The sequence below is a fragment of the Notamacropus eugenii genome, chromosome 4, assembly GCF_028372415.1.
Source record: "Notamacropus eugenii isolate mMacEug1 chromosome 4, mMacEug1.pri_v2, whole genome shotgun sequence".
In the NCBI taxonomy this organism is placed as follows: domain Eukaryota; kingdom Metazoa; phylum Chordata; class Mammalia; order Diprotodontia; family Macropodidae; genus Notamacropus; species Notamacropus eugenii.
The window spans coordinates 248,053,788-248,065,812 of record NC_092875.1 but is presented as its reverse complement, the minus strand read 5'-3'; the positions used below and the strand labels follow the sequence as shown (position 1 = coordinate 248,065,812).

General features: G+C 38.1%; 1 protein-coding gene across 3 annotated transcripts in view; it reads right to left on the bottom strand.

Moving 5' to 3' along the window:
• The window catches only part of LAMA3 (laminin subunit alpha 3), a 330,029-nt gene that overhangs the window by 48,949 nt on the left and 269,055 nt on the right, over positions 1–12,025 (bottom strand). For all 3 annotated transcript variants that reach the window (XM_072604400.1, XM_072604399.1, XM_072604401.1), the window contains 3 exons: positions 11,380–11,489; positions 9,265–9,345; positions 4,025–4,131 (listed from right to left, as the gene is read on the bottom strand). In XM_072604400.1, the coding sequence (XP_072460501.1) occupies positions 4,025–4,131; positions 9,265–9,345; positions 11,380–11,489 (298 nt within the window). The remainder of the gene's footprint in view (positions 1–4,024; positions 4,132–9,264; positions 9,346–11,379; positions 11,490–12,025) is intronic.

The window sequence follows — 12,025 nt, the reverse complement described above, 5'->3', positions numbered from 1 at the left end:
CATCATTAAGGAATAGAGCTCATCAACTCTTAATACTGCTTCCCTTGAATGGCCTCAAGTACTCTTTCTACTAATCCCTTGCTCCCAAAGTACTTTCTCAATGCCTAGAATGCCTCTTTACTCTTTTTTGAGGGAAAAAACCATCTCCATCAGATTCCCTTAGAATTCTGCTTGAAATTGTCTACCCTCTGAAATCTTTCTAGACAACCTTCATCTGACTGTACAGGCACTTCTGTACTGACCCTCCTCTTCCTCTTTCCCAGCATTCCAATACTTAGTCTCTTGTAAATTTCTGTACATCTTTGAACAGTTGTTTATAGGTTTCTAGTCATACAATTAACATTCATTAAGTACTTAAGGTAAAAGACACCAGACACAATTTTGGGGAGCATGAAAAGATGTAAAAGTCAGTGTCCTCAAGGAGTTCACAAACTAATGGGGGAGGCAACAAGTAAACAAATATGTACAAACAAGCTATGCATAAGGCAAATAGGAAATAATTAACAGAGGGAAAGCACTGAAATCAAGGAGAGTTGGGAAGAGCTTCCTGTAGAAGATGGGATTTTAGCTGGGATTTGAAGGACACCAGGGAAACCAAGAGGCAGAGATGAGGAGGGAACACATTTTAGACATGTGGGAATAGTCAGACAAAATACTTTGAGCCCAGGGACAGGAGTGTCTTATTCAAAGAACAGCAAAGAGGTCTGGGTCACTGCATGGAAGAGTATATGACAGTGAGTAAGATAAAAGAAGACTGGAAAGGCAGAAGAGGATAGAGCTGTGAAGGGTTTTAAATGCCAGAGGATTCTGTATTTGATCCTGAAGAATATATGGAGTCACTGAGGTTTGTGGAGTAGGATGGTGATGTATGTGATCAGATCTTTGCTTTAGAAAAAACCACTTTTTTGGCTAAATGGAGGATGGATTGGAGAGGAAGTTTGAGGATCTTGCAATAGTCCAAGCAGGACGTGATGAGGGTCTACACCAGAATGATGGCAATATCAGAGGAGAGAGAGGATCATGTTTGAGATATGTTGCAAAAGTGAAATCAATGGGTTTGGCAATGGATTGGATATTGGGGTTGAAAGTGAGGAGTTGAGGTTTTGAGTCTGAAGAACTCGGAGGATGGTGTTGCCCTCCACACATTTGGAAGTGGGAAGTGTTAAGTAAAAAGATAATAAATTCAGTGTTGGACATGTTGAGTTTAAAGTATCTCCTGGACATCCAGTTCAAGACGTCTGAAAGGCAGTTGGAGATGTGAGATTGAGATTGAGATTAGCAGAGGGATTAGGGTAGGACAGGTAGATTTGAGAATCACTAACATGGAGATGGTAATTAAATCCATGAGAGATGATGAGGTCAAGTGAAGCAGTTTAAAGGGAGGAGAAGAGGGCCTAGGGTAGAACCCTGTAGCACACCTATGGTTGGAGGGCATGATTTAGGCAAGGATCCAAAAAAGGAGCCTGGGAAGGAGCATTCAGACAGATACCAGATGCCTAGAAAGAAAAGAGTATCAAGGAGGAGAGAGTGATCACCAGTATCAAAGTCTGAAGAAAAGTCAAGGAGAATGAGGATACAGAAAAGACCATTGGATTTGGCAACTAAGAGATCATTAATAACAATTTCTACTGTGAATTTTTGCCTATACATGTACGTTTTTGACATTTCTCATTAGATTGTAAACTCCTAGATGGCAGAGAATATGATGTATTTCTTCATAATTTCCCACAATACCTAGAACAGTTGGTCTATTAATAGAGGATCTTGGGTACCACTGCTCCATGTGCCTAGTTTTCAAGTCTGAGTTTTCATTATAAAAATGTCCATTCCAGAAAAAGTCCTACTGGTGGTGGTTCTTTTTGACATCAATTTATAGACACCCATGGCTACTCTTTCACGTAGAAATATGCCCTTGTTATTTCTAGTAGTGATTTATTTTTGTGACTGAGGACCGTGGAGAGTTGGAGTAACACTCAGTAAGGAGGAAGTGAGATTCTCAGAGGTTGTGGAATGCCATTCTTCCCCAATTTCCCTCAAAATAATTCTCATTCCAACTCGATGATTCCTAAAGTTATACAATGATGCTTAAGGTAAACAGCAGCTTTGTCTCATCATGATACATAATATCCCTGAGTGATGAATATGCTCAGTGTCATCAGTCGCTGTATACATGAACTCGAATGAGTTTATGAGCTCTTTCCCTGAAAGTACATTTGAATAGGGAGGAAGATGAATGAATAAAGAGAGAGGATGCTGGACACGCGGGCAAGGACTGAAGAGTGTGATTAGTAGGAATATATTGGAGCTAATTTGAACTGCCTCATGAGAATCAGTTTACATTTTCAGTGTGGACATCTACACCTTGGAAATCAGCAAACATTATAAATCAGCACCTGGTTTATCATTTGTTGCTTGTCAGGAGTTAAGCAAGCAATGGAGAAAATGTTAATGATATGGAGTGTGGGTAAAGTTGTTTTTATTTCAGAGAATTGGTTGTTAATTATTGATCAGCAGAGCACGGAAGGGGGCAGAGGAGACAGAAAGGGTTGACTAGTGACCAGAAGACAAAGTCCCCATGATACCACCACTTGACAATTTTGCCCTGGACCATCACTGGCCAACAGTTATAATCTTTAGGGGAATGCTTAAATCAAATGCAACAATTCAACAATGACACTAACAAAATAAATGGAATAAGGTAACAACAAAAATGGTAAGATCATAGATTTAGACTTGGAAGAAAGATTCAAAGCCATGTCATGCTATTTTACATATTAGGAAACTGAGGTCCAGAGAGTAAAATAACTGATCCAAAAGTCATGGAACTACTAAGGGGCTGAGCCAGGACTTGAGACCAGGACCTCTGATTCAAAATTCAATAAAACAATGGCAGTGGGTCCTAGACTTTAATTATCAAAGGGAACTCCTTCAGGACATTCCCTCTACCAATGCAGGTTGTCATCCTTTTTGTAACATATGGTCTCAAAGAGTTGTCTAGAAAACCTAGAGGTTCAGTGACTTGTTCAAGGTCATACAACCAGAATAGGGCAAAGGCAGGACTTAAACCCAGGTCTTACTAGCTTCAATGTCAGCTATGTATTTATAATGCTACAGTGGCATGATGATGATGATGATGACGATGATGATGATAAATACTTGTAATCTATCCACTACTGGAGCTGTTCTAAAGATACTGTCTGTGAACTTAGAGATCACGCACTTACGTCTTATCATTTTTATTAAATATGTACTCTCCGGAACATGAAATACAAAAGAATAGCAGGACATTGATTTCTCCCAATACTGTTTCTACCCAAATTTCATGAAAAACCTAAGAATAAAATAACAATGGTAATAACCGATATTTAAATGGCATTTTAAAAGTTTTTAAAGTACTCATGGATCTAATTTAAGAATACTACATTTAACTTGTTAATAAATAGTTTAATAAGTGGAGACAAATACCTACAAAAGCAACCTATTTACAAAACAGCTTTCTTTAGGGATATTATAAATCCTAATTATTTTAGGAACCTTCTGAAACTATGAGACTTTGAGAAAATATTTAAGCAGTGCCCAGGTATGCAGCAGCAGCAAATTTATGGCCCCAAGATTCTTTCTTATAACCCAGTTAACTATCACCCAATTGCTATGTTTCAATTACATATTTGCATACCATGTATAAATTAAGTTAAATATACAATAACAGAACCAGGAGACCAGAATATAACTTATATCTCAGGAATAAGTTCCTTTGATGAAAAAAGGCTTCAGCCTATTATGGCTACTGCTCAATCTATTGGATAAATTGGTTACCCCTTTCTTAACTTACTCCAGAAGTAATTTACCCTAAGTCTAAGTAGCACTTAGGGATATTACCAGGACCTTTAGAAGGAAGGGGTCACTTGTCAGTTGGGAGATAATGTACTTTGCAGCTAACACATATTTTTTGCAAATGTGTGCTTTGCATCACCCTGAGAAGGAAATATCAAATCGCATTTATGGATATGGAGATTGATTTTACCTCCTGTCAGTGGATCACAGCTGGTTAACAGGCCATTATTGTTGCAATTGCATGGTTGGCAACGACCTCCGAATTTCTGGGGATTCCCAAAATAACCTGGTGCACATCTACATGGAAAAAAGACGAGCAGAATAAACATCAATACTGCGTAGATCTTTGTGTCATTAGAAATTAAAGATCTTTTTACCTATCCTGAACATTTTGACTACTCCTAGGGTCCGTGATGGAGTTCTTATAAACCTATGGATGGTGGGGGTGGGGAAGGGGGAGGTTTGCATAAAGATGGCAGAGCGATCTTTCCCATCTACAGGGCCTGTGTGGTTCGTTTTCAGTTTTGGATTACCAGCACCCAGCACAATCCCTGGCATACATTAAGTGCTTAACAAATGCTTGTTAAATTGAATTGAACACTTTATTCCCCATGAAGCTCTAGAGGGAATGTCTTCAGAGAACTCAAATAAAAAAAGATAAGGAAAATAAGCAACAGAACACATTTCCTTGCTGTCATGTGACAGTTTTAGAAATGCTAGCACTAGCAATAAGACAAGAGAAAGAAAGTAAAGCCATAATATAGATAGCAAACAGAAGGGACACGCCATCCCTATTTGATGATGGCATAACATTTTATTTGTAAGCTGCTAGGGCTTTAGCAAAAAAAACTAATTGAAATGATTAATAGTTTCAGTAAAGTTGTAGGCAACAAAATGAACTCATGATAACCAACAGTATTTCTATATGACAATTACAAAATCCAGAAGGCAGTGATGTTAGGGAAAGATCCCATCTGGAATACCTCCAAAGGCATAAAATATCGTCAGTCTACCAAAGACATTTATTAAGCACCTGCTGGATGCCAGGCATAATGCCAAGACCTGGGGATACAAAGAAAGCAAAAGGCAGCCCCTGACCTTGAGTTGCTCACAGTTTAATGGAGGAGATAATGTGCAGACTACTATTTACAAAAAAAAGATATATACAGGATAAATTGGAGATAATCAACAGAGGAAAGGCATTAAGAGGAATCAGGAAAGGCTTCTTATAGAAGGTGAGATTTTAGCTGGGACTTGAAAGAAGTCAGGGATGCCAGGAGGCAGAGACAAGTAGAGATAGATAGGATTTCAGGTATGCAGAGTAGCTAGTGAAAATTCTCAGACTGGAGATGGAGCAGTTTGTAAGAGGAGTAGCAAAGAGGCCAGTGTCATGGATCACAATGTACATGGGGGCAGGGGGGAAGGAGAAGGGGAAGGAGGAAGGTGTAAGAAGACTGAAAAGGTAGAAGTCAGGTTGTAAGAGGCGTTGAATGCCAGACGCAGGATTTTCTACTTGATCCTGACATGGTCAGATCTTTACTTTAGGAAGTGATAGCTGAATGGAGGACAGACAGACTGAAGTGGGGAGAGACTGGAGGCAGGGAGACCGAGGAGCAGGTTATTGCAACGATCTAAATGGGAGGTGAGGCTATGTCAGAGGAGAGAGGGAGATGGGGCATACAAGATATCTTAGGAAGGTAAAATTGATGGGATTTGGCAACAACTTGGAAATGGGGGGTGTGGTTTAAGAGAGAATGAAGAGTCAAGAATGATACCTAGGTTGTGATTCTAGGTGAGTGAGAGAATGATGGTACACTCAATAGCTCCAGGGAAATGAAGAAGAGGACAGGGTTCATGGGGAAAGATAATTAGTTCAGTTATGGACATGTTGACATGAAGATGTCTATGGGACATTCAGGTCAATATGCCTAATAGGAAGCTGGGAATTTGATTCTGCAGTTTAAAAGACAGGTTAGACCTGGATAAGTAGATCTGAGAATCATCAGCATAGAGATGATGATAGGGTCCATGGGAACTGATGAGATCAATAAGTGAAGCAGTATAGGGAGAGCTGAGAAGATAGTCCAAGACCAAAGCATATGAAATACTTGTAGAGATAAATTACAAAACACTCTTTAAAGAAAAGAAAAGAGCAACTTAAATAGCTGGAGAAATATTCAGGTGGGGTTTGTTATCCCAATATAATGAAAAGGATAATTCTTTCAAAGTTAATTTACAGATTTAGTGTTATACTAATCAAACTATCAAAGGAATATTTTAAAGACCTAGATAAAATTCATTTGTAAGAACAAAGGAATTTATCTATCTATTTATGTAATGAAAAATGGTAGGGAAGGAATGGAGGTGGGGGAAGATTAGAACTTCTAGATCTTAAACTATGTTACAAAGTTTTGATTATCAAAAATCTTTGGTATTGGTTAAAAAATAGAAAAGCTGATCAATGGAGAAAACTAGAAAAGGAAGAATCACAAATAACTGGCCTCAATAGCCCAGTAATCGATAAACCCAAAGATATAAATTACCTAATTACTTATATACTCATATTATAAGCTACCTAAATTAGCAGCATTGCCCTTAGACAAAAATTGCTGGAAAAACAGGGAAGCAGATTGGCAGAAAGGAGGGTTAGACTAATATCTTATATCATTGCTCAATAAATTCAAAATGGATGGGGACTGAACATTAAACATATACCACAGAAGAGAATAATCCATTACTAGACATATTCTCCAAGGAGGTCAGAGGCACGAAGAAAGGTCCCAGGTCTACCAAAATATTTCTAGCAGTATTTTCAGTGGTATTAAAGAAGTAGAAATGAAGTAGATTGCCCATTGATTGGGAAATGGCTGAAAAGATATGGCACACAAATGTAATGGAATACTATTGTTCTGTCATATGAATATAATAAATATGGAGAAGCATGAAAAGACATATGAATAGAAACAAAATGAATTAAGCATAAAGAGGATAATTTATACAAATAACAAAACAACCCAAACTGAATGGTGCAGAATTTTAAAGACTAATTTTGACCCCAAAGAAGAGATATGAGAAAATGAGTCAACTTCTTTGAAGAGATGGGGGATATTGTGGAATTCTCTATATAACATCAGCCTTTTTCAAGGTGTTTATTAGATTTGCTGGATTTTTTCTTTCTTTTTTAGTATTTACATAATAAGAGAAGGCTCACTGGGAGGGAGTGGGGCAAGACTACAATGGAAAGTGTTCATGATGTCAAACAAAAGATATCAATAAAAATTCATTTTTAAAACACAATGAAGCAAGTGACTAGGTATAGATTATATAGAAGACTTGGAACAACTGGAAGGCAGGGATGACCTTTTTTCCTTTATGAAACAAAAACCAAGAGAAAAAACATGGCCCGATAGCTCTCAACACTCAACAGAAGTTAGAGGTGATGACGCTGATTCCTCAATCATGATTTTAACTTTTCAGTCTAAGTCTTCTCTGGCTAGAAGCAAAGTATCAAATTGTCCCCAATACTTAAGTTTTGTAAGAAATTATAACAATGACATATTTTCAAGTATCAATCTTCTATGAAGAATATGATGAGCTCTACTTAGGGATTAATAAACTTCAGAAAGCCAATAGGGAATGGAAAACTTTGTCCTTAAACTATGAAGATAAACAAAGTCCAAAAAAGACTCAGAGTTTGATTTTCAGACTCCTAGATCAATATAGTAGGCATTCTATAAGATCATTAGCAAACTTTAAAGGCCTTTGGTAATTTTATTATTACCTAATAGGCTACATAGTACAGAATATCTATGTTCTAAAATATTTCATTTTTAGAGAGCTCTCCCACTCACATTCCCTACATAAAGATTTACATAATAATAGATTGCCTTTTTCCCACAGTCCATAAATATTCAGAGAAGTTGGATGCCACTTCCCAGTACACACACCCAAGTCATTAAAACCCAAACTATAAAAATATTTTATGCCATTCTTCTACTCTAATGGCAGCAGCTAAATACAATGGCTAGCAATAAAAATGATTGATTTTATTGATTTCTTTGGTGTAGCAAATATCAGAGCAAGAGAAAATGCTTGGAGTGGGCAGGTGGTTTGGGGATGCTGGTGTTGGGGGAGGGACAGCAAAGGAATGGTGTAGAATATGATAATCAGCTGTTATAGAGCGGGGACCAGCCTAAAAAGGGATAATAGAAAGTTTTCACTTCCAGAGGTCCTTTAAGTAACAAGTAGTGAAAGTAAATGGACAGGGAAAATAGAGTTTATTAAGAATGTCCCTTTCTGATTCAGGTGCCTGCCAGCCAAAGGAGGTAGTCATGTCAGTCTCCGATTTCCATTTCAGTGGTCATGATAATGACAGCAAGAATTTAATTAGAAGGAATCTCAGTGACATCATACCATGAAACCCTTTTTAAAGATGTAAGAAGACAAGTGGAATAAATATCTTAAATGAGAGCAAGAAAGCAGAAGTGTCTTCAGTTGTATTCCACGATGAAGTCCCGGCTTTTTAGCATTTAAGTTAAGGTCCTTCATATTCCAACCCCAACCTATCTTTCCAGATTTTCCCTCACTACTCCACTATAGAAAATCTCCACTCCAAGTAGAATACACTGCTCATATCCTCAAAACATGTGCCTGTGCCCATATTAACAGATGGATTCTCCCACCTGGAATATTATTCTTTCTCCTTGTAAGCTATTCTGTGTCTCCCCCTCCCCCCAAGTAGAATATGAGCTCGTTGAGGGTAGGACCAATTTTTTTTTTGTCCTTAGCATGGTACCTGGCACATGGAAGGTATCAGAAGAATACTTCCTGCACTAAACTGCTGAACCTTAGTCCCATTTAGCTGAAGTTGCATTTCTTCTAATGGCCACCCGATCCCATGATCTTCATTTATGTGCTGCCCATTTGGCACTCACCATGTACCACATGCTAATAGCTACCTTTCCAAATGTATAGGTCTTGACTCCTCAACTAACATCAGTTCTTTCAGAGCAAGGACCATTTCTTATACATCTTTCTACTCTTCACCTTGTCTTGAGTAGTGTCGTTACAAATGGAAGGTCCTCAACAGATGCTTCAAGATAAGGCATGAAGGCATAGATATAATCTCTTGGCTTTTCAAATCCCTAAAACCTAAATCACCTGTACTGTACAATTTTATCCATGATATGGGTGTGTGTAATTTCCAAATGCCAGAAATATTCGGAGAGTAAGAAAGAGGAAAAATTGCATGATTTATGAAATAAGTGTTCTTGTATTTGCCCAGTGGACATTGGCTTCAATATGCCACCAAAGGATCTGGGAGGAAGGCAGCAGCAGCACTCTCGTCAAGGGCTGGCAGGTTCCTGCTAGAACATCCTGAAGGTGGTGAGGTTCCTGCAGTTCGCCACAGCAGGGAGAAAAGACACTGACCTTTCACACTGGGCTCCCACGTAGCCAGGTTTGCAGGAACATTTCACGTTTCCCCCATTCACAACACAGCCAGTAGCAAAACTACGAGCAAAGGAGGGAAAAGAGCCTTATTGCAAGCACAAGGGAATGCATTGCCTGTTCTCTAGCTTACAAAGATATTTGGGTGATTGATATCAAATGAGAAATCAAAATCATGACCCCTTTTGTGTAAATTTCATTTTGGCAACCCAATAGTTCTGATCATAAATAACTATTATAATGATAACTATGATTTATAATAATAAATAATAACTAATACTTCTGATTATAAATAATAACGATTATAATGATAACTATGATTTATAATAATACATAATAACTAATACTTCTGATTATAAATGATTCACTTCAGCTATCACTGGGCAATGACTGGCTGAATGCTGTGAGACTTTCTCTATGCTCACATTTGGACTCTCAAAATACATTCCTTCCCTTGAGACAGGACAAAGTAGCTTATTCTGGGAGAGAATGATTACTACAAATTTTTCCAGGAATAATAGTGGAGGAATAAAACAAGACTGGGTGGAAAAGGCGTTGAGAATTCTGGTTTTAACAACAAAACAGTTCCTCCTGTTTATTCAATTCTTCTGTGCTGAACACATTTGACCCTACCCTGGAAAGAATCTCCTAATGATGTCAGGTCTAAGTTGGACCATCACAAAGAAATAAACCTTCAAACTCATTTCCTGAGCCAAACTGTCCACTGTAATATCAAAATGATTTCATTCTGAATAATTTTTAGCTCTAGATGGTGATTTATTTAGGAAGAAACTTTTTCTAGAAATGAAAGACACCATTAAAAAAACCCAAACCCAAATCTTATGAAATTGCTGTGTACGCCCGCTGAACACAAAGCTCCCAGAAGTCCAGATATTGAAGTAACACAATTCATCATTCCACTGGTTAAAGCACTGACCACATCAGGAAATCTCTCTTGGAGTAATTGATCAATATAGAGCTATGTCTCTAAGAAGATTATTGGGGTTTATCAGTACACCCAATATTGCTGGGGAAAGTTAGGTAAAAAGAGTTACAGGAGGCCTTGGGGAGGTTTAGAACTAGCTACACAGCACTTCATCTGCTTTGAAGCTAGGCTGGCTTGGCCTAAGAAGGGACATTGAAACCTTCACTCTTGGAAATCTTGAGGCAATTACAAACCATGAGTCCAGATGGCTAAAGATGAAACGTGCCACCTAATGCCTGACAGACAGATGATGGTCTTAGAATGCAGAATGAAGTATACATTTTTGGACATTGCCAAAGTGGCACTTTATTTTGCTAGACTATGAATATTTAGGGCAGCTAGGTGGAACAGCAGATAGAGTGCTGGGACTGAGTTCAGGAATACTCATCTTAATGAGTTCAAATCTGGCCTGAGACAGCTGTGTGACCTTAGGTGGGTCATTTAGCCCTATTTGCCTCAGTTTCCTCATGTGTAAAACAAGCTGGAGGAGGAAATGGCAAACCACTCCAGTATCTTTGCCAAGAGTTGGCCATGATTGAAACAACCGAACGTGCATATGTGGTGCTATGCCTAAGTTGGATAAACTTCTAAACTGTCCACTCATTTACAGTGAAGATTTTCTTTTTTTCTTTTTGTTTTTTCAATTGTTCAAACAGGTCGGTGGGTGAGGACAATGAGAGGGAGAGAAAAAATGCTTGTCAAAATAAATTAATATTTGAAAACAATCTTGCTGCATACAGCTCTTTAGCTTCAGTTCACATGCCTTTACAGATGAAGTAGCTTAATTGTGCAGACTTATGGAGTTTGTATCAAATGCATTAATTTAAAAGATGAATATAAATTTCAATTACAGATCCACCTGGGACATATGACTGGTAGCAATCTAAAGTTTAGCTACCTTTCCTGGTGCAAGAGATAATTTTAGATAGTCTGTGCTGTTCTTACACATTTTACTGATCATTAAATTATTTTCTGTCTCAACCAAATAGTACTTTCATTCTGCTGCCTGAGCTTTTCTGGATGCTTCACTGAACATCTAATAATAAAAAGACTAGCAAGAGCTAAGTAAAAAGAGAACTCAAGGTTCCCTTCGATTCTAGATCATACAATACCTGTTTGTATGAGGACACGGACAGACCCGACAGGAACCCTGGAGGGCATCTCCATAGTAACCCTCCTTACATCGCTCACAGTTTGCACCAGCAGTGTTATGTTGACAGTTCTGGAGAACAGAAACAGCACAATTGAAGGCAGACTTTTGTGTTTATTTCAGATGACACTATTGTTGTCATTAAAACTACCTTCCTCTAGTCACTGATTCTGGAGTCCGAGAGCCTGGGCTCAAACTCTCTCTTCATTCACGACTGTGTGACCTTGAGCAGGTCACTGAACCTCCCTGGGCTTTCATCATCCTGATCTGTAAAATAGAGGGACTGGACTATCCAATAGCTTCTGAGGTCCCCTGCGACTCTGGATCTGTGATCCAGTGATTATTCAAATAACTAATTCATTCTAGCTCTATAACAGAGATTCCTAAACTGAGGTCCATGAACTTGGCTATGTATACGTACACGTACATATATACCTACACACATACGCATGCTCACATGCATGTATATATGTATATGTTTGTATATATATACATGTATATGTATGTGTACATATATACACACACATATATAAACTCCTCTATATACTCTACTTCTCTATATTACTATACTTCAATATAATTGGTTTCCTTTGTAATTTTAAATATTT